The sequence below is a fragment of the Phyllostomus discolor genome, chromosome 2, assembly GCF_004126475.2.
Source record: "Phyllostomus discolor isolate MPI-MPIP mPhyDis1 chromosome 2, mPhyDis1.pri.v3, whole genome shotgun sequence".
In the NCBI taxonomy this organism is placed as follows: Eukaryota; Metazoa; Chordata; class Mammalia; order Chiroptera; family Phyllostomidae; genus Phyllostomus; species Phyllostomus discolor.
In genome coordinates this window covers 208,047,511-208,072,979 of record NC_040904.2, presented here as the reverse complement: position 1 = coordinate 208,072,979, position 25,469 = coordinate 208,047,511, and the positions used below count along the sequence as shown (strand labels likewise).

General features: G+C 43.3%; 1 protein-coding gene across 28 annotated transcripts in view; it reads left to right on the top strand.

The window, feature by feature from the left end:
- RBFOX2 (RNA binding fox-1 homolog 2) overlaps window positions 1–25,469 on the top strand; it is a 258,234-nt gene that overhangs the window by 194,802 nt on the left and 37,963 nt on the right. For 20 of the 28 annotated variants that reach the window (XM_036019558.1, XM_036019548.1, XM_036019554.1 and 17 more), the window contains 2 exons: window positions 8,842–9,066; window positions 23,550–23,696. In XM_036019558.1, coding sequence (XP_035875451.1) covers window positions 8,842–9,066; window positions 23,550–23,696 — 372 coding nt within the window. The remainder of the gene's footprint in view (window positions 1–8,841; window positions 9,067–23,549; window positions 23,697–25,469) is intronic. The other 8 variants (XM_036019559.1, XM_036019547.1, XM_036019545.1 and 5 more) reach the window with 1 other exon arrangement.

The following is a 25,469-nucleotide window of genomic DNA, read 5'->3' as shown; positions in this document are numbered from 1 at the left end:
ATGTTTTATTCTGAGCATTGGCTATGTTCAAGGATATCTCAGTTTAACATAGAGAAAATGCAAACTTAATTGTTCATGAAGGCAAAATAAAGAATAAATGAAATTGTAGTAAAAAGTTTGGTTGAAGAAAAGGATAATCATTTCTGCATTGTATAAATCAACAATTAAACTGAACAGATTAGACAACCAGTCGTTACTTGTGTGCAGGGTCTTTTGTTTTGGAGGAAGCAGGTAGCCGACCCAGAGTATCTCTTGTCTCCTATTGCCAGTGGAAGGCAGGATTCATGGGTGTTTGCGGCTCTAAAGACTGCTTTAAGGAGATATGGATGAAAGCTTTTAAGAGGTTGGAGACATTAAAACTATTATAGGGTTCATCATTTTTAACCTACTAGACTATTGGTCTGAATGACTTTGTTCTGAAATATTTATTTTTCTGTTTAAATATTCATTGCTTTGAGATGACAAAACTCAGCCCCAGGGGAGAGATCAGGCTGGCTTTTCTCTGAACAGTATGAAAGAGGTCGGGGGGGGGGGGGGGGGGTGTGCGCGCACACGTGTGTGCGTGTAACACAAATGATTGCTGGCAAGTCTGTGGTATTGTTGACCGAGCCTAGGCCCGTCCTTAGACTTGCTTGTATCAGATCCTGTGGTTATTTTTATTCAAAGTATATCGTATTTCCTTGTTTATTTGTATTTATTATCTGCTTGAAAGAGCTCAAGACTGCACTTAGTTCTCTCCTGCACTGCCTCTCCCCTTCACGAGGCTGTAGCACACTCCTGCTTGGGTCCTAGTTTTTCGGTCCCACCCACGCTAAAAGAAGGGCCCATTGTTAGGCTCGCATTTCATCTGTGTGTTCCATGGAAGAAGGCTGTTCCCTTCTCTCAGGTAATTTACATTTATCGCCACTGTTACCTTCCTCTCATAACCTGTTCCTCCCCTATCTCTGTCGTCCTTCTAGAAGTGCAGATGCCTCGGGCCGTTTTCCAGAGGCACCTGCCTCCACCCTAATTCTCTCCCCTTCTGCCCTGCCAAAAGCCTAAAAGCAGTCTTTCTCACCTGTGGTACCCACACCACCTGTATCTAGAGGACCGGGACCCTACTCCCACTCACCGAGTCATAATCAATGGAGAAAGGACCTTGATTTAAATGTATATATACATATATATATATATATATATATATATATATATTTACGTATATTCATAACAAGCACTCTGGGAATGTGTGTATATATAAATATATACATGCATAATATAAATCGTAGGAATCTCTGCGCTCAGAGAACCAGGTGAAAGAGGAGTTGGGGGAGTGGACATCTGGAAGTCGGTCCTCACTGCGTGCCGTTAGTGGTCTCATCGTTCACACTGCAGCGGGAATAGACGTGGCTCTGGCCTCTTCCCGGAGTCAGACAGTGCTTTCCCTTAAAGTTAACAGTTCAGTGCGGGGGTGGGTTTTTATTACTATAATCATTAGATCTATTTTTGTGAGCTTCCTTGAGATCCCAGTGAACCACTAAATTACAGACAACAAAATGAGAAAACTGTAGGAATTCGACCTGAACAGACAAATTAGAGACTATGGGAAAATTCATGCAGAGGCTTTTCTCCCAGTTTCTAAGTGACCTACAGATTGTCCAACATCTCGTGGGGGTAATTGATATTCACCGTGAGAGAGAAAGTGTATTTATTTATCTGACTGACTTTTGCTGCTGTTAAATTTAAGTATGTAGGCAAACTAAAACTCTGGAATGAATTTCACTTTGTGTCTGGTTGGGGGATTGTTTTGTCTTTGCCCGTGTCTGTTCACCCACTTTATTTCTCTGGGTCTTCTATGTAGTTTTTAAAAATTAATTGATTCTAGACCATCTTAAATCCAGCGTTTTGTTCTCACCTCTCCGCGGTAACAGTTATATAGCTCTTTGTTCCCTTTGCGCACAGATAAGCTGGGCGGAAGTCGCTGCTGTGAGTACAAGAATTGAGAAGAGTGATGGGCTTCACTGCTTTTAGTACGAGAGCTGAGAGAGATGGGCTCTTCCTGAGGTGCTGTCCACCTAGAGCGGCTTGTAGACTTTTAAACAGGCAGGTGGAATTTGAAATCTGAGCCTATCTAAGCAAATCCTAACGGATAAAAATGATATAATTTATAAAATTCTTAAAGGCAAAAACTTTTCTTCCCTGTTACAAACTTAGAGAATTAATTTCCATTTATCTACAGCTGTAGGAAACGGTTAATGGTTAGTGACATTGGCAGTGGCGGTGAACTGGTGAGAAGGTGCTCTCCCTAAATAACAGAGTGATTCTTTTTATGACAGCGTGAATAAATTACTATTTATTTCTGCTGATGATCCATTCTGATCAGATGTGATACGGGAGTTGGGAAACTTTTCTCTTAAGATGGGACTGGGGCCTGTTACTGGGAAGCAGCACAAGAGCTGATCCGACACATAGGTGGGGTGCAGGGTCATCAAACTAAAAGTGTTAGAATGAAGTTGAAAAAGAAATGGGAAGACATAAACAAAAATGCCCATCTCTCCAAGTTACATAGACTTTTTAAGTACTATAGAAGAAGAAAGACAGTTAATTTTGGGCCATTCTTTCTATGTCCTATGGCACTTCATGCTTAGCTTTACTAAGTAACATTGATGTAATTACTAGTTTGCATGCATTTCTCACCTTTTAAACTTGGCCTCACAAAAGCAAAGCCTTATTTTGTTGCCCCTGGGTCTCCCCGTCTCTCCTACAACTAGTTGTAGATGCTTAAATGTCAGCCAATAATCACTTTAACTATTACTTACACTCAGAATAATTAAGTACAGAGACTGTACTTAAGAAACAATAACAAAGCAGACTCATTTACGGCAAGCAGTACATAGAGTAAAATATCATAAAGGAAAGGGAGAGGTTTCAGGTAAGTCTTAGTCGACTGGGAAAAGTGGTTGGTTCAATCAGCAGCAGTAAGAAGGTAATACATTTACTTTGTGGACATAGCAGAGTTTGTAATGTTAGTGGGGCACCGAGGGTGGAAGGATCCAGTCTGAGCTGGGAATGAGCACCTGGAGGAACTGGAAGCAAGGGGGGACACCTGATTACTCAGGATGGCGTGTGCCGTGTTGGTGAGTGTCACCTGCTCTCACTCGGTCCTCACGGCAGTCCTCTCCGAAGTAAACAGCCCACTTTGCAGGTGGAGAAACGGGCTGAAAGGGGTTAAGTGAGCAGCACGTCCATGTCTGGGAAGACATGTGTCTAGGGTTTGAACTCGGGCGTGTGTTTCAGGCTCGTGCCCTTTCGTCCTTGTGCTGTAGCTCCTGTGAAACCTTGGGAGGAAGGACGTAGTTAGACCCCAGAACTACGTGGAAGTCACCCATGGTTGAAGTTCTGAGGCTGCTGTGGCTGAGGGAGTAGACCCATAAAGGGGTTGAGGCTGGTCCTTGGTTATGCGCTTTTCCTGTCAGATGGCAGTTCTGTGCTGCAGTAGGGTATCTGAATGCAGGATTAAAACAGCTAGCGTGTTTCACATTGTGCACCGAAAGACTGTATGTGTGGTCGTGTGCCACCGTGGCTGGTTACTACGTGTGATTTAAAGGAAAAAGACATCTGTGGCTGCCTTTGTGTTGTAACCGCAGAGCTGAGTAGTTGCAGCAGAGACCACAGCCCACAAGGCCTAAGATGTGCTCTCCGGCCCTTACAGAAGAAATGCCGACTCCCGCTTTCTACTGCCCTTCCTTGCCAGGACCAGTCTTGGGGAGAAGGGATTGTCTGAGTCGGTCCTCCGTGGCCAGCTAAGTTTTTCATTATCCATGAATATGCTTGACAGAGGGTGCCTGCCGCACAGTCCCTGCTGGAGCAGTCCAGCTGTGTTTGGGAAAGCACCGTCTTTGGGAGTATCGAATGGTCTGGATTCATCGCAACACAGAATTAGTTAGCGGTTATGTATGGTGGGACTGGGGGAGATTGGTTCAAGACCCCACCGGAGATGCCACAGGACCACTGGCTTCAGAACTGGCTTGGATTTAGATTTGAGTCTGCTCATGCCAGTTACTGGCTGAGTGAGTGGTTTTTTAAAGATACTTAACCTTTTAAAATGTCAGTTTCCTTATCTGTAAAAGGAGAATAATGGGAATGCTACTTTATAGGGTTGTGAGAATTTAGTGAGTTAAGGGATATATAAAGTGCTTAGTGTATTGCTGGATACTGGTAAGCATTCATTACAAGTAAGCTGCTCATCCAGGCGAGGGAGGGCCTAGAGGGGTTCAGAATGTGTTTCGTAGGGAGCAGTGGGCCTCTGTGTCACCAGTTCAGTCCTCACACCTACTGCTCTGATTTGTATTGAAGTTTTGCATATTTGGAAAATCTCCCTGATGTGACCCTTAGCTCCCTGAGAACCATATTTCTAACTCTCGTTACGGTGTCTTCAGTGCCTACCGCGGCTGTAGCCGCATAGGAGGTATTCAGTTAATAATTCATTTTCTCAGATAAGGGACACTTAAGCTGCTTATTATTGGCCTTTAGTATTAAAAACACTTTCATATAAATCCAGAGGTAAATTTTTGCCTAGAAATAATCATGTGAACTGCTATCTCATAGTTTGCTAGGGACTCTAGTACTTCTCTTCTGAACTGACAACTCTGAAATATGACCTGGAATTTAATAGAAATCAGCAGCTACTTAACGTTTTTAGAATAATAAATAAATAAATACTTGGGGAAGTTTTCAGGCATTGCGGAGTGTATGAGATAAGATACGAAGTCACTCCTTTCCCAGTTTCATTCCCTCGGCGTGTAAGTGCAGTGGTGGTTTTGTTCAGCAAAAATAAAAACGCGTTCCTGTAAATAACAGAATTACCCACCAAGCATTGCTTCTTGACCTCCCTTCTTTTCTGTCTTGCGTCTCTTTGAAACATGGTGCTGAGGCTACAAGTGGATCCTACAGAATGTTTTTACCTCTCTTCCCTCATCTCCCACTGCTGATTGCCATGTTTATTCAGTTGGCTGAGCCAGCTCTGTCAGGACTGCCCCTGTGGGAGCCCGAATACTGTGTGCCGGCGTGCCAGAGCGGTGATCCCAGCAGGCCCGGGCGGGAGTGGAGGGAGGCTAGCGGGACTGAGAGGAGCCCGGGCGGAGCGTTCCCAGTCCCCTTGGCCATGGCGTTCGTAACTGGGAAGGGGCGTCTTCTGGCCTTTACCGGTTGTTTAGTGGACACTCCTCGTGTCCTGTGAGATGATGTTTTTGCCTGGAGTGGAAGCGTAGGACTGTGGAGACCTATGGTACTCCCACTTTCTTTCATTCACCAGTCCATCCACGTGAATTTGAAAGTTTTCTTTCATCTTTGTTCTCAGGCCAGTAAATCCTGCGAGGGCTTCTGAAGCACCCTGCTTCCTGTAGGAGGCAGGCGGGTAGGTGGGTACTAGGTGGGTGGGGAGATCAATAGAGAGAAAGCACCGAACAGTTTGAAGGAGAGGGAGAGAACTATTTTGTTTTCCTCTTAGGGTGCCCAGAACAGCTACAGAGAACTCATCTACATACAAGACACATACAAGAGTGTCCAACCTGCGGCCCAGGATGGCTGTGGATGCAGCCCAACACAAAGTCATAAATTTACTTAAAACTTTGTGAGGTTTATTTGTGATTACATGTCACAAGGTATTTTAATGTGTGGCCCAAGACAGCTCTTCTTCCATTGTGGCCCAGAGATGCCAAAAGATTGGACACCCCGACCCCAACCTTAAGATAATGAAAAGAATGAATACAGGGATGAGTGACAAAGATAGACTTTCCCTAAAGAATTATGGGTAAAAATTTAAGGTTTTCATAGTATAATTTCTAAGAACTAAACAAAAGGAATATTTTAATGTAAAGCAGACCTTAGTCCCATGTGGAAATGACCCTTGGACATGGGAGACAGCTGAATTTGATGCTGTGTAACTCTGAAATGAAAGGGGGGTTGACTATTTATCCGTAGGCAATGTCATGGTCACTTCCTTAAGAATAGCACAGCAGTTCAGTGCTTTAGCATACTGACTTCCTCTTATTGATTATTTTTTCATTCTCTTATGCATCGTAAAAATACATTGTAGGCTTTATTTCAAAAGTAATATATGCATATTATTTGGAGCACAAGGGAACTTGGGGGTTTGGGGTAGAGGTGTTTGCTATTTTGATTATGGTGATGATTTCATATGTGTACATAATTTGTCAGTCTGACCAAATTGTACTCTACGAATAGATGCAGTTTGTTGTGTGCCAATTACACCTCAATAAAAGTTTTACATTTTTTGTTGATTAAATGACTACAAGTTGGAGTTATTGCCCATTTTTAAAAAGTCGTTAGCCCGTTTTTAAAGAAATATTTTGCCCTGACTGATGTGGCTCAGTGGATTGAATGCTGGAAGGTCACCAGTTCGATTCCCAGTCAGGGCACATGCCTGGGTTGCGGGCCAGGTCCCCAGATGGGGGTGTGGGAAAGGCAACTGATCAATGAATCTCCCGCACATCAGTGTTTCTCTTCCTCTCTTTCTCCCTCTCTGCCCCTCTTTCTAAAGAAAAATAAATGAAATCTTTTTTAAAAAAATATTTTGTCTTTATTGTGATTTGTACCAGTTCTTTATAGGTTCTGGATGTGTGTCCTTTGTCAGATGTATGTATTATGAATACATACATCTCCCAGTCTCTGTCTTGTCTGTTGTTGTGGTGGTATCTTTCAGGGAGCAGTTGTTTAATTTTTATGAAGCCCAGTTTATTAACTTTTTCTTTAATAGTTTTGTTTATGTCCCAAGGATTCTTTATTATGAAGTTGCGGCAGTTTTCCTTTTTTTCCCTATAAGGTTTATAGTTTCAGCTCTTATATTACTTTTGCATAGATGGGGTAAGAGTTGAGGTTTATTTTATTTCCATTGAGTATTCAGTTTTTCATTTTTTCAAAAAAAGTTCTTGTTTCCCCCATGAACTGACCCAGTGCTTTAATAACTGCATGTGCACGTGTCCGTCTCTGGTTTGTTTTCTGTCTGGGTGATCTGTCTGTCTGTAAGCCGGCACCACACTGTTTCGGTTGCCGTAGCTTTACAGTAGGTCTTGAAATCAGGTGGTGTAAGTCCTCCAATATTTGTTATTCTTCAAAATTGTTCTGGCTCCCTGGCCGGGTAGTTGAGTTGGTTAGAGCATCATCCTGATGCCCAAAATGATCTTGGCTATCCTAGGCCCTTTGTATTTTTATATAAAGTTATCTAATGGCTTGTCAGTTTCTGCAAAAATACATGCTGAGGGTTTGACTGGGTTTGTGGAGTTTTAGGTGCATAGTCATCTTAAGAATATCAAGGTTTCCAATCCCTGATCACATATTTCTCCATTTATAATAATAGCCTTTGTAGATTTTTCTGTTTTATTTTATGGAGAATAACTGATTGTGGTAATGATGGTTGACTCTTCTTTAAAAATAGTGTGAGATCTTTCTGTAGCTTTGAATGCATTTTGTTTTTGGGTAGTACGAGTTTTAATAGCTATTAAGTTAATATTGAAAGCCTGGCGTGAAGTTTAGAAAATGCCGCTGAAAGTTTCATTTCCTGCAGCTCTCGGTGGCTAGAGAGTTCCTTGAATTGAGGGGGAGGAAGGATAATTGGTACTGAGAGAGAAGGGGACACTATCTTGGCTGAAGGACGTGACGCTTATGAGTAGGAGAAAGCCAAGTGACACGAACCCAGTGACTTGATGTGTAAAATGCGGGGCGGGGGGCGTTGATCCGAGTGCTGGCGTTCTGAAGCCATCTCTGCCAGCCACCTCCAGGAAGGACGGTGGCTGCCGACGGCAGGCAGACTTGCGTATCCTCAGCAAAACAGTGGCTTTGCTTTATATATAGGATAAGATGGGGAGTCGGGAGGTGAGCTGTTGAGGAGAGAAGGCTTTGCCAAATCTGTTACACGAGCATTAAACTTGTCTTTCGTGTGTGAACTTAAAAAACAAGTAAGAGAAGGACTATGAAACCAAAATGGCGTCTAATTTTCGGTAGTTACCGCATGTTCTTTATTGGCACTCAAACATCACGCTGGATCTCAGGCAGGTGCCCGGAGATGGGTTCCGTGTGCGGCAGAGTCCTGCCGTGCCGTTACCCTGACCGTGCTGGCAGTGGTGACGGAAGAGTCTTCACTCTTTTTGTCTGGGTGTTTGTTTGTTTGTTTTCTAATTTAAGGAAAGGGTTTTAGTATTAGTATTAACATTAATCTAGTAAACAAGACTTAACTCCATGCTTTCAAATTCAAAGATTTTTTTAATAATTTACTTTCTCCTATAGTCCATGCTCTCAAAATTGGGAGGTCTCTGTTGTCTGGTTTTGAGACTTTAATTTAATAATGTCATTCTACTTACTGCTGTGAGTGGTGATTTAATGAATTTGATTTGTTTCCCCCTAAGAATCACTAAAGGAATAGAGAGTGCCCTGAAGAAAACACTAGTGGCGTCAATTAATTTCAACTCGTGTAACTTACTTTGTGTGAGAACTTTGCTGGTGTTTTTTAAAACTTGAAGGAAAATTTTTGACCCTTTGGTAACTAGTCAACTGTAATATGGTCGTAGACTTGTCTGATTACCACGAATTAACCGAAGTTAGGCTGGTGTTTGTGTGTCTACCTCCATCTGTAGGTGTACAAGTGTGTGTGTATATGTGTGTGTGTGTGTGTGTGTGTGTGTGTGTGTGGCAGTATTTTCCCCCATCCTGAGGGAATCAGCGTTGTATTTTACCTGAGCAGTGAGGGAGCATGCAGAGAATTTTATATACTCACCTTGAAAAACAATTACATAATGAGAACTTAAAGTCACCCTTTCTCCTTATCTTCTCTCTGACCGTTTCTTACAGGGTAACCAGGAGCCAACAACAACTCCTGACGCAATGGTCCAGCCTTTCACCACCATCCCGTTCCCACCGCCCCCGCAGAACGGAATTCCCGCAGAGTACGGCGTGCCACACACTCAGGACTACGCCGGCCAGACCAGTGAGCATAACCTGACCCTCTACGGAAGCACGCAGGCCCACGGGGAGCAGAGCAGCAACTCGCCCAGCACACAGAACGGATCTCTCACGGTACATGCTTGCATGCGTGGCGAGGGGCACAGCGGAGGGCGTGTGTCATCTTTGAAATCGGCACCTTAATCGCCATACCATAAACCCTTTGAATTAACTTAGCATTTACGTCACACTACATAGCATTTGTGTCATTTCAATTCTACTCCAAACATTGTAATTAGAAGATAAGGGTTTAGCATGCGAATTCACAGTCCCTGCCCAGGAGCTTACCGTCTGGAGGGGGGAGCAGGCAGTTTCACACGGTGAGTGCACTGGCGAGACCAGACTCAGGGGGGCGTGGCCCTCCTCAGCTTCCCTCTACAAAGTCTCCCGACCCCTCCTGTGTTCTCATACAGCATCCCTCAGCAGCACCGCACACACTGCCTGCCTCCTCCTCCTCGAATTCTAGTCTCTGGGCTTTTGGGACACCGCTGGTTTTCCTCCTCAGCACCTGGAGTTCTTTGTTAGTCTCTTTTGCCGGTTCCTCTTTCTCTGTTCAGCTTTCAGATATTGCATTCCTTTGGGCCTAGGTTCTAGGACCCCTTTTCTTATTTTACATCCTCTCTCTATATAATTATACTACTAACTATATCTAGTTGCTCAAGCAGAACCTGTGGGTCATTCTTTATTGCCTTCACCTCTACATTTCTTCCATTAGCAAGTCTTAGCAACCATAACTTTTTGAAAAATTATATTTATTGATTTTTATAGAGAAAGGAAGGGATGGGAGAGTGAGAGAGAAACATCAATTTTGTTTTTCCACTTATTTATGCACTCATGGGTTGGTTTTTATAAGTGCCCCGACAGGGAATCAAACCTGTAACCTTGGTGTATTGGAACAACACTCTAACCAGCTGAGCTACCTGGCCAGGGTTTTGGCAACTGTAACTTTAAAATGTTTTCTTACTTCAGCCTCTTCTTAAGAATACAGCCGAATAGTGTACATGACTAAGAGCTCAGCTCTTCTGCCAGATTTCTTGGGTGTGGGTCCTGATGTGGCCCCTACTCAGCAGTATGACCTTGGGCCAGTTATTTACTCTCCCTCTGCCTTGGCTTGCTCACTTTAAAATGAAAACGGCAGCACCTACCTCAAGGAGCTGTTAGGAGATGCAGAGGAGCTGGATTCATGTCAGGTGCTTATCGTCATCATCAGTCCTCCAGTTCAGACCTCATGATTTATTTCCTGTGTGGCTGCTGCCATTCTCCACACAGCAGCCAAGACTGGGGCTTTTTAGTGCCAATAATGCCATGTTCCCGCTTCACTCTAGTAGGTCCTCAGCATGCTCAGAATGAAATCCGTCTCTGTACCTGTACTGTTCCCTAACCCAAACCCCTCTGACTTCACTGCTGACCGCTAACGTGCTAAAGTAAAGGAAACGTCTTAAATTAGCCATAGGTGTGAATCACACATGTATTATCCTATAGGAAATCATATTGTCTGTGAGACTGTGTAGTATATTCCCAAAGGTAAGAATGTTCTGTACTCCACAGAGAAAGATCTCTCTAGTTTTTAGATTCTTTTTGCCTTTCCTCTGTCAGATTATCAGAAGAGCTGTATCCAGCCTTTAAGCCATATGATAAGATTTGAATATATGTGTTTTAAGTAATTTGCTTGGATTTAACCTGTAGAATGGGCTTAAGCAATTTTCCTTAAGCTACTCTATGGTGTGCAACCACTGATGTTTTTGCTTAGTGATTTGCACTCTCATTTTTACTTGGAAGCCCAGCCAGAAGTCACCCCTGTGTCTCCATAGCTCAGTGGCCCACCAGTCATTTGGGCAGAGGTTGTGCTGACGCGTCTCGAGTTTGGGAAGCTTCCACCATCTGTTTGAGGGTTGGGAAGCACATTCGGAGTTCAGCCAGCGCTCGGGTTTCCCTTGGGTTTTTCTTTCCCTGGGGCCCTCACATGTCCCCCTTCATCCATGTAGACTTGTAGTCCGTAAGGGAAGTGAGGAGAGCGGGCCTAGCTCTTCTGTGACTGTCTTGTTTCCAGGGTCTCCCCTTCAGATTTCTGGCTGGCCCTCCACTCACCCCAATTACACCACAGCCTCAAGCTAGAACAGGCTGTGCTTCCCAGTAGGTTTTATTAAGTTTGCCACTTTCAGCTGACAGAGCTGTGGGTTTCCTACTGTCTGGCTCCTCCAGAGGCCCCAGGTGGAGTCCACTGGTTTTCGTGGCCCCAGCCTTGTGCTGGTAAAACCAAGTTCTCTCCAGCACAGTGGAAGGGTCCGGGGTGGGGTTAGTGGGTCTGAAGAGCCCAGGCAGCAAGTTTGTAGCCTCCTCTTGGTCCTACCCCAAGCTCTAGCAGATTTTCAGGAATTTTTTTGTGTTCATTATTTGCCTTTCATTGGTTTCTAGGACCCTGAAATGGCCGTTGGACAGTTTTGTCCAGTTTCCTTTTTGTTGTCTTGTGCTGAGGAGAGGACTCAGTGACCCGCTCCCATCACCGCAGCCAGAAGCCCCCTCTCCAGACTGTTGTTCGTGGTGGTTTGGGATTAACCGCTGCACCTCCTCGCCGTTGCCCATTTCTCCCTCTCTCCCTCCTCATTGCTGCCGTTCCCCTTGATCCCGGCTCCCAAATTGTATGTTTCTAACGACAGTATTAGGGCGAGCTCTGTTCCTTAGTACAAATCTGTACAGTTAAGACAGCCATTTACTCTACAGTTTGGCGTAATGCCGAGCAGTTTGAGTTCCTAGAGAAATACTGCAGTGATATTAGGAATCCACGTGTGTACAGCTTGTGAACTTACTGGTGCTGAGGAGAAAGTGGAAAGTCCCCTTGGAGTTGTTTCTGCAAACGGAGACAGCACAGGTTGTACACTTTTAGGAAGTTGCTAACAATAAAATGGTAAATTATTAGGGAGTCTGTTGAAAATGCTGCTTATATTTTTAAGTGTTCATTTTAAACGTGAGTGTGAGTTTACCTTGGGAAGCCGTGTATGTATGTTTCCTTGGGATATGTGTGTACGCAGAGAGGTTGAGCATTGTCTCATAAAATCGAGATTTGACAACATCGCAGGTTACTCTGGTAAACTTTTCCTATCTGATTGTCTGTTTTTCATAGCCAGTTAAATTCAAAAGATGGCTAGGAAGCATTGTTATTTATAAACAAATGATACCTTGAATTTGTGTAACACTTTTTAGTTCAGTTTAAAACAGTATTTTATTGTGGGTCATCAGATAGCCCCGTGTGGCATGTCAGGGTTTTCACAGTTAAGGAATTCAGAGTTCTTCCTTTCCTCTCCCAAACTCTGACCCCAAAGCCCCAGCCCCACGACCAAAGGCAGCTCTGCCTCGGCCCCGAGCCGCCTCTCCTGCTCGGTCCCAGCGGCAGCTCTGCTGGAAGCCTGTCCCCGTGCACCCACGTGAAGCCAGCCAGGTCCGTGTGTCCTCCGCTCAGGCTCAGGGAGAGTCCTAAGTCGACCACTCTCTGTGGAACATAAAAGGTGTTATCATTTAGTACTTTTGGCTCCCTAACTAAACTGTAAGCTTTTAGAGAAAAAGTTCCTTTTGTTCACCTTTGCATTTCCTGACTTATAACGGTGCCCGACACTTCACAGTTACTCGGCACCTATTTCTTGAGGGAAGAAATGAGAGGAGAGCCAGGGGCTGCCTGAGGAGAGAGAAGCGGGGCTTCTTGGTGGGGGTGGCACAGACCTGGGCCTTGTGCTAAGTGACCAGGATGCGAGCACGGACAGATGGTGGTGAGGCGAACAGGAAACTCACTTCCCAAAGCAAAGCTGGAGTGACGGTAAAGACATTGTTCAAATGTCTTTGACTAAAAGCCTGGCTTTTCGTTTGTCTCAAAGCTTTGGGCATCAGTGCGTGCTAATGGGAACCAAGCTGCGGGGGCGGGGAGGCTGCTGGAATACAGTCTGGGAAGGGTGTTTGGACACCTGGCTGAGAAACGGCTTCAGTGAAGGTTTCTGAGCCAGGAGGTGGAAGTGAGCAGAGCCTCGCTCCCAGGGTATCCATCGCTCGTGTACACAAGACGAGTAGAAAATCCGGAAGGCTGGTGGTTCCGGGCTAGGGGCTACAGTGGTTGGTTATGCAGAGGAGGGCTTAATTAAAGAGACATCATGATGACAGAGTACACAGGAGTGTACAGCCAATTGATTGAATGACTTAAGACCACAAGATTGTATGATCCTCAGACAATAACTGTATCTTGAGCAAATTATTTTACCTCTGAAATTTCAGTTTCCTCATCAAATGAAGTGGATGCCTATCTGACAGGATTGTAGTGAGAATAAATTGTGAATGCTTTGGAAATTGCCTGTGTAAATAGTTCTTTACGGTAATTGCTTTGAACCATCTTTTAAAAATCAGTTGTCCAGATTGATGGCGCTTGTGTGTGCTTTTTATCAGTGTGAGCTACAGCGGCATTTTGATGCAGATCTCGTTTTTGTTGGGTAGTCCCATCTTGTTGACGGGGAGAACAACGGAAGGGCTTCTCCTACAGAATGTAAGCAATGAAATCTGGCATTTCATTCCTGAAATGTGTTTTAGACATTGATTTTAGCATTGTGCTCTAAGATGAGAGCTTGTTTTGATAGTCATTTGGCCTCACACTGTGCGTTAGCAAGGGAGAGCAGCTAGGGGCCCCCCCCTGGGTCCGCAGGGCCTTGATTATCGCTGAGCCTGCCTGCGGAGAAGAAAGGACATCAGTTCATCTGTGTGTAGATGTCTTTCCAAGCACCAGCAGGCATAAATAACCAAAGTGTTTGAAGTCAACAAGCTTTGGTGAATAATTTTCTGACGTGAGGTTTATATTTGTACACTCTGCCACTCACTAGATTATCCATTCCATGAGGGCAGGGACCACCGCCCTCTCCTCAGTTCTCCCATTGGCGTGTAATGGGTGTTTGTTCTTGGCCGTTTGAGTACACCGCTGACGGAAGCCAGCTCAGACCCCATGTTGTACACCAGCCTCAGTTTCTTGGCTACACCCCTAACTTGGAATTGAAGCCAGATTTTCCTACATTCCTCTACTGTCAGAAGATCCATTTAATCATGCTCCCTTGGAATTACCCACGGACTCCCTTGTGGTTTGGTGACCTATTAAAACATAGCCAAGAAGTTATACCCCTTAACCGTGGGCCCGTTTGCACAAATGAAGACTCTGGAACGTAGTAGTAAAAGTGGGGCCCAAATATTTTGATGACATTATGTATTATTGGGCTGTAATTACCTTCAGCCTGTGACATAGGGATTATCGTCAGCACGTTCTCCTTCAGGCTAGAGTTAGAGGTCTGGGACTGTAGGGAATTCCGTCATCTGCCATCTGCTTTTCCAAGAGAGACCCTCCTTTTCCCCCAAAGTAGTAAAAGTAGAGGACTTGATTCTACTCACACTGTCTACAGTCATTATCAGTTCACCCTAAAAAATAATTGCTTGTACCTTCCAGCCCTGCAATTTTGATGCCTATAAGTAGCGTGGCAGTTTCAAAGCTGGATCCCCGAGGAAACTATATCCTGGTCTGAAAATGCAGCGGTTCCTACGGGAAACACCACTCAGAGCTGGGCATGGGCAGTTTTGAGTAGAGAAGCTTGCCCTTGGGTTCCCATAAGACTCAAAACTCCCTTACAGCACATCGTTAATACTGTTAGCTTGGTGACGATCGCTTCTCCTCCTCTGCTTGCCTTCGCTTGCTCCCTCACCCTCGCCGGGAGACGCCAGACGGAGAAGTGCCCGGCACAGTGGTGCTGCCCTGCGGCACTGGGGCGAGCCTGAGCGAAAGGTCCTGGCTGATGGGGGCACGGCCTGTCCCCAGGAGTTGTGCGCTGCGGCCTGTCCTTTGAAGTCAGAAAACCCTGGTTAGAACCACTGGGCTTGAAAACTAAAATGGCTTTCAGAGATCACCTTCTGCCTTCCTTCTCCCGAGCAGAGGTCCGCTCAGAAGAGGACTGGGACTGGGGAATTTGCTCTCAGTCAAGGTCTTTTTCAGCTTCCTCCTGCAAATTATAAAAAATGAAAGATATCTGTAAGTCTTAGATTCTTAGCTTCTATTTATTCTTCAACTTTAAACCCAAGAACTACAGCTAGAACATACTGATTTCTTTCATTCTGAACTTAAAATGTACATTAAAATATTAAAGAATCATTCATTTAGGTATAAAGTTCTTAAAATTTGAGGTGACCTTCTATGTATGTTTTATAATTTTTATAATTTTTACTCCTGGTTTAAAAAAATAAGTGACTTGCTATGATTTTTTTTAACATGTGATGTTGGCTTTTGTTTCATAGTACAATGCTGATAATCCGTATATGATATTGCATATACAAATGGTGCCTTTTATCATTCTTTTTTGTAGCACTTTGACCCAATGACAAAATGATACTAGGCATTTTCTAAAGAAAATTAAATTGCTAGTTTATTGAAAAAACTGTTAGTTTATATTTAAATGCCCAAATAGGGCGAGATTCTCAGAATTTGGCTATCATAGCAGTATTCAGATATACAGAAGAAATGATTAGGCATTTCTCTTCAAAATAATTGTATCTAAAGATAATTTTCCCCAATAGGGAATTGCTCTATATAGGTATAAATTCAATTTTCTATGTCCAAAATTGTTTGGTAAAGTAATTTTATATTTAATATATCACAGGTGTCTTTATTAGTATATTATTTTAGTACCATGAAATGTAAATACCCTTATTTTCAGAAAATAAACATATGGGCCAAGATTTTACTTTTTAAAAAATATTCTGTAATGTTAGGACATTTTTACTCTTTAAGAAGGAGTTTATTTGGTTTAATTCCACCAAGTTTTAACTGTAAAGTGACTTAAGGAAAAGTACCCCAATCCACTTTCTAAAATACCAGGAAAAACTGAATTGGAGGGGGAAATTGCTTTTGAAAAAATACATACCTTTATTATATAATATGTGGTTAGGGAGGTTGAGCGCTAGAAATCAGATTGAGTTGGGTTTAGCCCCCGGCTCTTTCCATTTGCTAAACGTGAGAATTATAACTCTAATGCTCATTTCCCTCACCTACAGAATGGTGATAATAGTTTCTACCTCATAGGGTTGTTTTTAGGTTTAAATGAGGAAAATGAATTAGTAAATACTTAGTATGTAATACCTGGCACACAGTGGATGTTCAATAAATATTAGGTATGACACTTACTAGTATACAGTAATTTATTTTAAAGAAAGTGTTACAGCCAGGTCTTGATGTATAAAATGATACAAATTTTATATATCAGGCCACTGAATTATATCACTTTTCTCTCTTGCCATTTTCTTTCCTCATGCCTTTGGGGAGCTAGCGCCCTAAGAGCTTGTTCTGATAACAGCAGTATTTTTTAAAGTGAATTTTATATCCTGCTCTACAAAAAGGAAGGAAGGAAGGAAGGATCTATGTAATGCATGTTTGGGGAGAAAGTGAGTTTTCCCTCTTCATAATTCACAAGACCACTATTAACTTTGTTTAGTCCAGTATTTTATTTCCCAAACCTACTTGACCATGAAACTCACTTTCTGCAGAATACCAGCTAGCAGCCTGCAGAGCTGGCAGTCCGCCCTTCAGGAAACGGCCGCTCCGTGAGAGATGCACACCAACACATATCCCGCAGGCACACTTAAAGCAGCTTTGAGCAGTGAACTTTCCCTTGGCTTTTCTTGGGTATAAAATGCATCAGTCTTATTGTATGCACATCTGAAGTGTTCAGAATTGAAATGGTGTGATTGAGTAAAACTAATGAAATTTTACTTTTGTCTAACTTTTAAACTAACTATTAAAGAACAAAATTCCTCTAAGAGAATTCTACAGATCTTGGCTTTATTCATTAATTCATGAACTGAGTAGCATCCAGTCTAGCAGAGAGAAAGGAGCTCTGGAGAGCTGTACAAAGCAGGAGATTCAATAGGCAGAAGGGAGAGGGATCAAGGAAGTTGTTCTGGGTGTTTGCTGGTGGTCAGAGTAGGGCTACCTTCCTTAAAGGGAAACCTTGGGGCTGGGTCCGGTAACTTGTGCCCAGCAGGCAAGTGCTGGTTGGTTGACTGAGGCCTGCCTTTTCTGAGAGGGCCAAGAATAGAAACTGGGTTAGGTTTTGATTTGTAGAAGTGGCCTTTAGCATGGGTGACTCCATTTTGAGCCCAATCTGGTTCATTTAACCAGTGATTCACAGAACTGATGTGAATCTTCTAAATGAAACTTCTGTTAATAATTGCCTGATTTCAAAGCTTATGAGTTGTATGACAACTCAGGCAGCTCTACCCTTAGCAGTTAATAGAAATATCTTCTCTCCTCTGGTTAGTTTAGTCTTGAATCTGGCAATTTTCGGAACTGTCTCCCTTATACTCTATGTGACTGACTTTGTAACACTGGAAATATCTCATTCCTCTGATGAGGAGGAATCACTTAACCCTTGACTAAAGACCAACACCCATGCAGCCCTCACTGGTGTGGCTCAGTGGGCTGGGCATCATCCTGCAAATCAAAAGGCTGCCAGTTTGATTCCCCGTCTGGGCATGTGCCTGGATTGTGGGCTGGGTGCCTGGTTGGGGGTGTGCGAGGGGCAGCTGATCGGTGTTTCTCTCGCACATCAGTGTTTCTCTCCCTCTCTTTCTCCCTCCCTTTCCCTCTTTCTAAAAATGAATAAAATATTTTAAAAAATAATGTTTGAAAAACAAAGACCAACCTCCATCTAAAAGAAATTTAATCCAACCAGCAGTCTACAGTCCCTTATACACAATTCTAAAACCCAAAAGTTCTGAAAATAAAATGATTTTTCCTAAGTTCACAGCAAAAACCCACAACCTATATATAGCCTTTATCCTATATGTGTGAAGATTCATACATTTTGCTAAAGGCCCATCACTGTCCCACTGGTCTCACTGGGGGCTTTACATTATAGATGCCGTGTTTCGCCATGCATACTGTGCTCCCGTGTATAGTGCACACCCATGTTTTTGGCCAAAACTTTCAGGAAAAAAAATCTTTTGTTTTAATTTTTTAATTCAATTATTTATTTATATCTAGATACTTATTTGTTGTATTAGAAAGGAATTTTACCATTTATTTTTAAACATATTACAGTACAAGAAATTTTACATGACAAATAATTACAAAACACCACAGATACAAGGTATTTCAGGCACTACCCATGTATAATGTGCATCCTTATTTTTCCCTCCAAAATTGGGTGAAAATGTGTGCATTGTACACAGCAAAATACGGTATACACCACATTGCCTTCCAAATCCTAAACATTCTGAACTCTGATACACATTTGGCCCCTAAAGTTTTCAGATAAAGTATCCCAGAAAATAGAGCCAAAGGGCAGAGAGATGGAAAAACAGGAAAAAAGAAGTAAGAAAATTAGAGGACCATTCCAAAATACCCAACATTTAATAATACAAGTTCCAAAAAGAGAGAACAACAAAATATATAGGGTGGGAATGAATCATCAGTGAAATCATTGAAGAAAACTTCCCTGGACTAAAAGACGTTAATTTCCAATTTATGAGACCACAGAATTCCCAGCAAAATAGATCAGAGTGGAAGAAACCCACAGTGAGGCATATCACTGGAATTTTCTCCCACTGGGCGGGTCTGGGTAGTCTGCACCGGAGAGGATGGGGAGTCACACAAGAAGACGGAAGTCCCGGCAGTGCCTCTGGGCTTCTCAAGAGCAGTGCCGGGGGCTGGGCAACCGGTGGAAGCTGCCTTCGGAATTCTAGAGGAACTGTTTAAACCTAGATTCTATACCCAAACTCTCATTAAAATGGGTTGGGTCAGTAGATGTTTCAGGCACAAATCAGATCCTCTAGAAATTTACTGTGCTAAGTTAAATTTCCTCTTTTTCCCTTTAGCCTGACAGAGGTGAAAATAAGGAATGACAGCATCCCAGAAAACAGGAAAATTAAACATTGAAGAAAATGGATCATTCATGAGTCAAAACATTGTTTCTGAATTAGCCAGGATATCCCTTAGTATCTCAGATTATGCGTGAGGTTTTATGACAGCGACTTGGAAAGCGGTACCTCACTTGTATTGCCCAGAGTTCTCTTTTAGTCCATAACGGGACATTTATTCACAGTGCACAAATAGTTAAAATATTTTTATGTTTTGTAGAAAAGTCAGAAAAAATTTATCCATTTCCCAGTTATAAGGGTTTTTAAAGTTTGAGTTTATCCAAACAGAACATGTGTAGCCCTCATTTCTAGGGCGAGGTGCTGAGCCTGAAAACTCGGCTGTGCTGTGCAGTGTGAAAAGCCCTGGGCCGCTCCGCGGTGCTGGCAGCGAGCTGCGCCTCGCTGGGGAGGCTGCGCTGTTGGAAGCGTGGACGTGCGGACTCCAGTCACCGGGCTGCGTCCTGCATTGCGGCTGCCAGGCCTCACCGTAAACGCTCAGTCCACAGACTCCAGCCTCTTCTGTCTCATCCCCTGCCCAGAGGATAAACTGGGTCGGAAAATGACCACAGAAGGGAAGAACAGAACCTTCAGAGGTGGTTTATACAGTCGGTCAAGTTGCTCAGCCGCTGACAATAGAAAACAAAGCAAACCAACACTGTGCTGAGTGAGATTTTTCTCAGAACAGCTTACCTCTCCGCTTTTCACAAATACAGAGCCTAAAACCTTTTTATTTTTCTTGGTGATTTGTCTGTTTCAGTAATTAGTCCATATTAAGGTAAAGTTAAAGCTGAGAATGTCAAATGGGAAACATGTCATTTAATCCCATTCAGTATTCAGTGTGTATTTCCTGTTCCTGAGCGCACTCAGCACAGAAATCTGCGTTTCATCCTGATGCGTGTTCCGCAGCCCTCTGGCATCGCGTGCCTGGCGGGCTGTCCCGCCTCTCGCTTTTCCTCCCCTTTGTGGCCTGGCCTGCTCCTCTTCTCTCGAGGTATAGAGTACATGTCTTCTCTTGGGGAGCTTTTCTTGTCCCCTGCTCCCATGCCTGCTCCACCGGGGAGAGGTCTTGTCCCTCCTGGTGAGTGTCCCGAGAACGTGTGAGAAGGAGGTGGGTTAGCACGTGACGCTGGGCCGCCTGGTTCAGAATTCCTGCTCTGCCACTTCACAGGTGACCTTGGGTGGGCAACTGACTTAACTTCTCTGTGCCTCTGTCATCTGGGGATAATAATAGTACCTGCCTCGTAGGGAATCGTGAGAGTTTCAAACTGGAATACATTTAAAGTGCAGTATGATGTAGTGGTTAAGTACATGTGCTCTGGGGCCAGGCTGCCTGTGTTCGAATGCCTGCTCCTGTAACCACTTAGGCAGTTTTTCTATTCCTCAGACTCCTCATCTGAAAAGTAGGGTAAAAAATAGTACCTACTATGTTCTCAAGTTTAAAAAAAAAGGACCTACTGTTAGGGCTGCTGAAAGAATTACATTAATTAAAATATATAAAATGTAGGCCATTGTCTGCAAATAGTAAACTCTATTTAAATATTAATGTTATTAAAAGGCTTAGATAAGGGTGTGTCCTATAGTGTATACTCAAGAAATAGTTACTATTTTACCGAGAATTCCCATTTTTCAACAAAATTCGGTAAGTGGAAAGAAGAAAGAATCATAGTTTTAAAGAGAAGAAAGCATGTTAAAGCCACAATACGATGCCACAACCTTCCACCAGAATAGTTAAAATGGAGACGGTGCCCTGACCTGTGTGGCTCAGGTGCTTGGGCGGTGCCCCACAAAGCAGAAGGTCAGCATTTCAGTTCCCAGTCAGGGCACAGGCTGGGCTGCGGGTCTGGTCCCTGGACGGGCACATACAAGGGGCAACCAATCGGTCTTTCTTTCACCCCCCCTCTCTCCCTGTCTTCACCTTTCTCTAAGAATAAATAAGTAAATCTTTTGTAAAAAATGAAAATGGTAATACTAAGAGCAACTAGAACTCGCATACACAGTTGAGTATAAGTTAGTACAGCCACTTTGAAAAACTGACAGTGTCTATTAAGGCTGAACTTACACATAATCCACTCCTAGACCCATGCACACCCAGCAAACTGTGTGCTTATGTGCACCCAAAGACATGTAACAAAGAACTTCAAAGCCAGATCTGGAAGCAGTTGTGTAAATTCTGTAGGTTTATAAAATGGAAAAAGAATAGATGAGCTATAACAATGCATGTATATTAAACAAATATAATGTATACAAGAAGGCAGACAGAAAAGGGTACATGTGGTATGGGTCCCTCCCCCCTTTTCTAAGTTCAGAAGTGGCAACACTCATTTATGGAGTCAGGAGTCGGGATAGTGGTGACCCTTTGGCAGGGCTTGGTGACTGGAGTAGAGCTCAAAGGTGCTTCTGGGGTAGCGTCGCTTGGTCTAATTTGATGGTTATGTGGATGTACTTTCTTTGTGAAAATTCATTCATCTGTATGCTTATGATTTGTGCGTTTGTATCCATTATGTATGTTAAACTTCAATTGAAAAAAATTTACTAAATCAGAAAGCTTGAGAATTTTGGAAATGATAGTTCATTTTTTCCACTTGCCAGTCTTCCTAGAACTGAAGATTTCCTACTTTTTAAAAATGTAGGTGTTCACTACAGTGCCGGAAAATTAACCAGTCTAGTGTCTAACCTTTTCTTAAATTGTGTCATCAGGATTGTAAAAAATCGCTCAGTAGCAACAAATAAGGAGCTTGGGCAACCTACTTCACAGTGATCATTGGCTTTCATTCATCCTGCCTTTTCACGTACAGTGCAGGCTGCAGGGACTAGATACAGGGTGGGCAAACGAGGGTTGACAGTTGTGAGTTCGCAAAACAGTTTATTCTTGAATTATTATTTATTAACTCTTGTGTTATTATCCTCCCTTAACAACTGTACGCCTCCTTTTGCTCACCCATTATAAATAATATATGAAACTGGCTTGGCGCTAGAATCAGCCTTTTTAACTCCTCTACAGTGATACCCTGGCCTCCTGCAGACCTGAGCTGCTGCTTTTCAAGTCTGAGTGAGGCAAGGTTTAGGCGACCCGGCTGTGAGGTGTCAGAGGCCCGTGGGCCAGTGACTGATAGGCATTCACCACAACTAGTGCTCATGTTTATCATTGCTTTGGTGTCTCTATGCTGTTTCAGTAACTTAGTGAGTTTCTTCTTTGGGTGGAATTGTTTTGTTTAGTCTGCACTGTGCCCAGATGGATGATAGAAAGCCTTACACTTTCGCAGAACATGGTTTCATGGCTCTTGTCTGTTCTGCTATTTTTGAGTCACATGAATCATCGCACATTGAAGCCACCTGCAGGGCCTGAATGGAATGACAGAAAAGCTGCTGTCACTCGGCTTGACATTTGAAAAGCTGGTGCACGTTCGGAGTTTATTCCTGATTATCCTCTGTATTTTAAAGTCTCAGACTTTATGATGATTGTTAATATCTTCAGAACCAAAAGTATCTCTGATTCGCAGTTTCCTTTAGTTGCACATTGGGTCACCAGGAGGGGGTTTGTTCTGTGTCACCAGGAAGACTGTCGGGGACTCAGTTCCAAGCCGACTGAGATAATAAGAACAGCAGGTTCCACTCCCGTTTTAAAAGGTGGTTGGTTTTAATTAGCTCAGCAAGCCATCGGGTTTGGCAGGCACACTACAATAAATAACACAAACATAAGGTTCTGAAATTGTCAGGCAAATGCTTCAAAATAAATGATTTTTGAATGCTTAGAATGTGCCATACCTGTAAGTTATTTGTCAAAAGTTTTTCTCAACACAGCAACTTTGTTGAGGATTTATTGGGAAAGAGAATGGATGAACGCAAGCCTGGGATGCTGCAAAAGAGATTTACGGTTAAAAGTGCGCGCCCACTCTCACACTTTCACTGTAGACGTACACAGACCTGTCGTTTATATGAGAAGTGGGTTAGTCGGGCCCCCGTAAAAGCCTTTGCAGATTTTCTCAACGAAGCTGTGCTCGGGGCTGCGGAAGGTCGGCCCCGGTGCTCGCGGTACCTGGGCTTGTGTGAGTTTGGGAGGCGAGTGCAGGCTGCTTTCCGAGTAAGAAGCCGCCTCGGTTTGTAAGTAAAGTGGCCATTGTCACCAAGTGTCTCCTCTTCCTAAATCATAATACTTTGGGAACCCAGTAATCATAAACTCTGGAACTAATAGAGGGAATAAAATATAAAAATATTCCCCTATTTCCTGAAATGGTAGACCAAGATTGCATTGATCTTCATAACTGATACAACAGACTCTTCATTTTCAAAATGGGAACATCTCAGAAATAGAAAGGTCTGCTAGGAATGTAAGAGTGATGGTGCTGGTTTTGTCTCTTCAGTGATACTGATGTATCCCCACGTGATCTCGGGCGAGTCATTTAGAGTTTCTCCCATTTTACTAGTGTACTGTGGATACTCAAAAGACCTAAGTTTTATTTTCAAACTATAGCATTTTGAACACAGCATCTTTTTTTTCCCCCTCAGAGAAGGGACAACTGTAATTTTGCTTAAAAACACTATTTGAGAACCATTGGAGTGGGTAGGACTTCATTTTACATTAATTCTTGTGAAGTAATTGTATTTATTTTTTGTCTACTGTTTATTTCTTTTCTTAGCAGACGGAAGGAGGAGCACAGACAGATGGCCAGCAGTCACAGACGCAAAGTAGTGAAAATTCAGAGAGTAAATCCACCCCCAAACGGCTGCACGTCTCCAATATTCCTTTCCGCTTCCGGGACCCCGACCTCCGGCAGATGTTTGGGGTGAGTCTCTGAAGTCCTTTTGTAACTTTACAACTAAAGTATAATTTAGTCCACCAGGAGCATTATTAGTCATTGGTACTTTAGGACAAAACTACAAATACATTGAGAAAGATCCTGGGGTAAAGCAATATTTTTACTGGAAACTTTTCCTGCCACCTGTCTACTAGCCACCAGCCTTGCAGATTCTCTATAAATAAGGTGACCGTTTGCTTGGAACGTGAGACGTTCAGTGCTAAAATCAGGGTGAGGAGTAACCCCTGCCTTTCAGAGTGCTACACATTAAAGGAAATATCTGTGACAGCAGATAGTACCTGTGTTTTGTTTTTGCCTCCTTGCTTACAATGCAACAATGTCAAGACCAGTATCTGCAATTGGGTACAGGGGGTCGGTGTGTGGCCTCTGCTGTGCTCTTCCAGCCGTGTAGTTCTTCCTGGAGTCGCTGCTGTGAAAGACAAAGTGCAACAGCAGAGATTTCCGTTGTTGGAAAGGGAGTGACGGCCAAGAACCTAATTTTCTCCTGGGCCGTGTGTTGTTGCCTGTTACAATTTGAGCAAGCTCTTACCTGGAACTAGGACAAAGAGATAATTGGGCTTTTAACAAATTTTATTCATATCACAGCCTGATGCTTCATCAGAAAAGCAAATCCCGTTCCTTAAGTCTTGGTTGGCCACTTCCTGGTGACAAAACCCTGGAGCAAAGCTGTCACTCAGCTGTTGCCTGGGTGTGTGCTGCACGCTGAAGGCAAGGCCAGGGTGGGGATTTGGGATATTCTTGAAGAACTTGAAGAGAGCTTTTACACAGAAAATGGCAACCAGCTGGTCTCCTCTCTCCAGAAAAGAGAGCAACAGAAGATACAAAGAGTGGCATAGAGAATTTAGGTCACATTTAAGAAGCAGCTTCCTGGAAGTAGGAGTTATTAGGTTCTTTACTGAGTTACCAGAGATAATACGGCATCTCAGTCTCTGGAGCGCTATGAAAATGCAGTGCGTTCTCAGGTCAGAAGTGTGCTGTCCACTGAAACCCGGCCTGGGCCACTTACCAGCAATCTCGTGGAGTGTTATTATACCTTCCCATAAGGCAGTGACTACAAGAAATTAAATCTCCTTGCAAGGGGCTCCTGGTTGCTCTTTCTTCTTCCGTGTGATTGGTCCCTGTTCCTGAGAAGGACAGCTGCATGAGTAAAGAGCAGGGATCCCGCACTCGATTTCTTAGCTCCGTAAATGATGAGTAGCTTCTTTCAGCCACAATTATTTTAACCATAGAAGGAAAGCAGTCTGTACTCTAGAAGGAGGCACTAGAAAACATAAAAGGATACACACTCTAGAATACCATACAAATCATAATTTTATAGGAAAGGTATAGGAAAAAAATAAAATGGCCTTCTACCTAAAATAAGACATTTTCCTCTTTCCTTGACTTTTACTATTTTCCATTAAGGGATGAAACAGGAAGCAAGCCCAGAAGCCTTATTCTAGAAAACTTGGGCTCTTAATACATGTGTTTAATAAAGATAGTGATGTTTCAGCCCAGAGAGAGAGCACAGTTTCTGTTTTGCTCTTCTCATTTTTCAGTTTCTGCACATTCCCCAAAGTCTGCTTTGAAATCCAAGCGAAACGAATACCTGGGTACAGCGTGTATGAGTGTGGTACTCAGGGAGAAGTGTGAGCTAGACAGTATCGGGAGAGTTACCACGCACCCCTTCAGCGCAGTCTGTCAAGTGTCCACTGAGACAGCCTTGTCACATGTACACACCTTCTCCACATGGTCATGGTT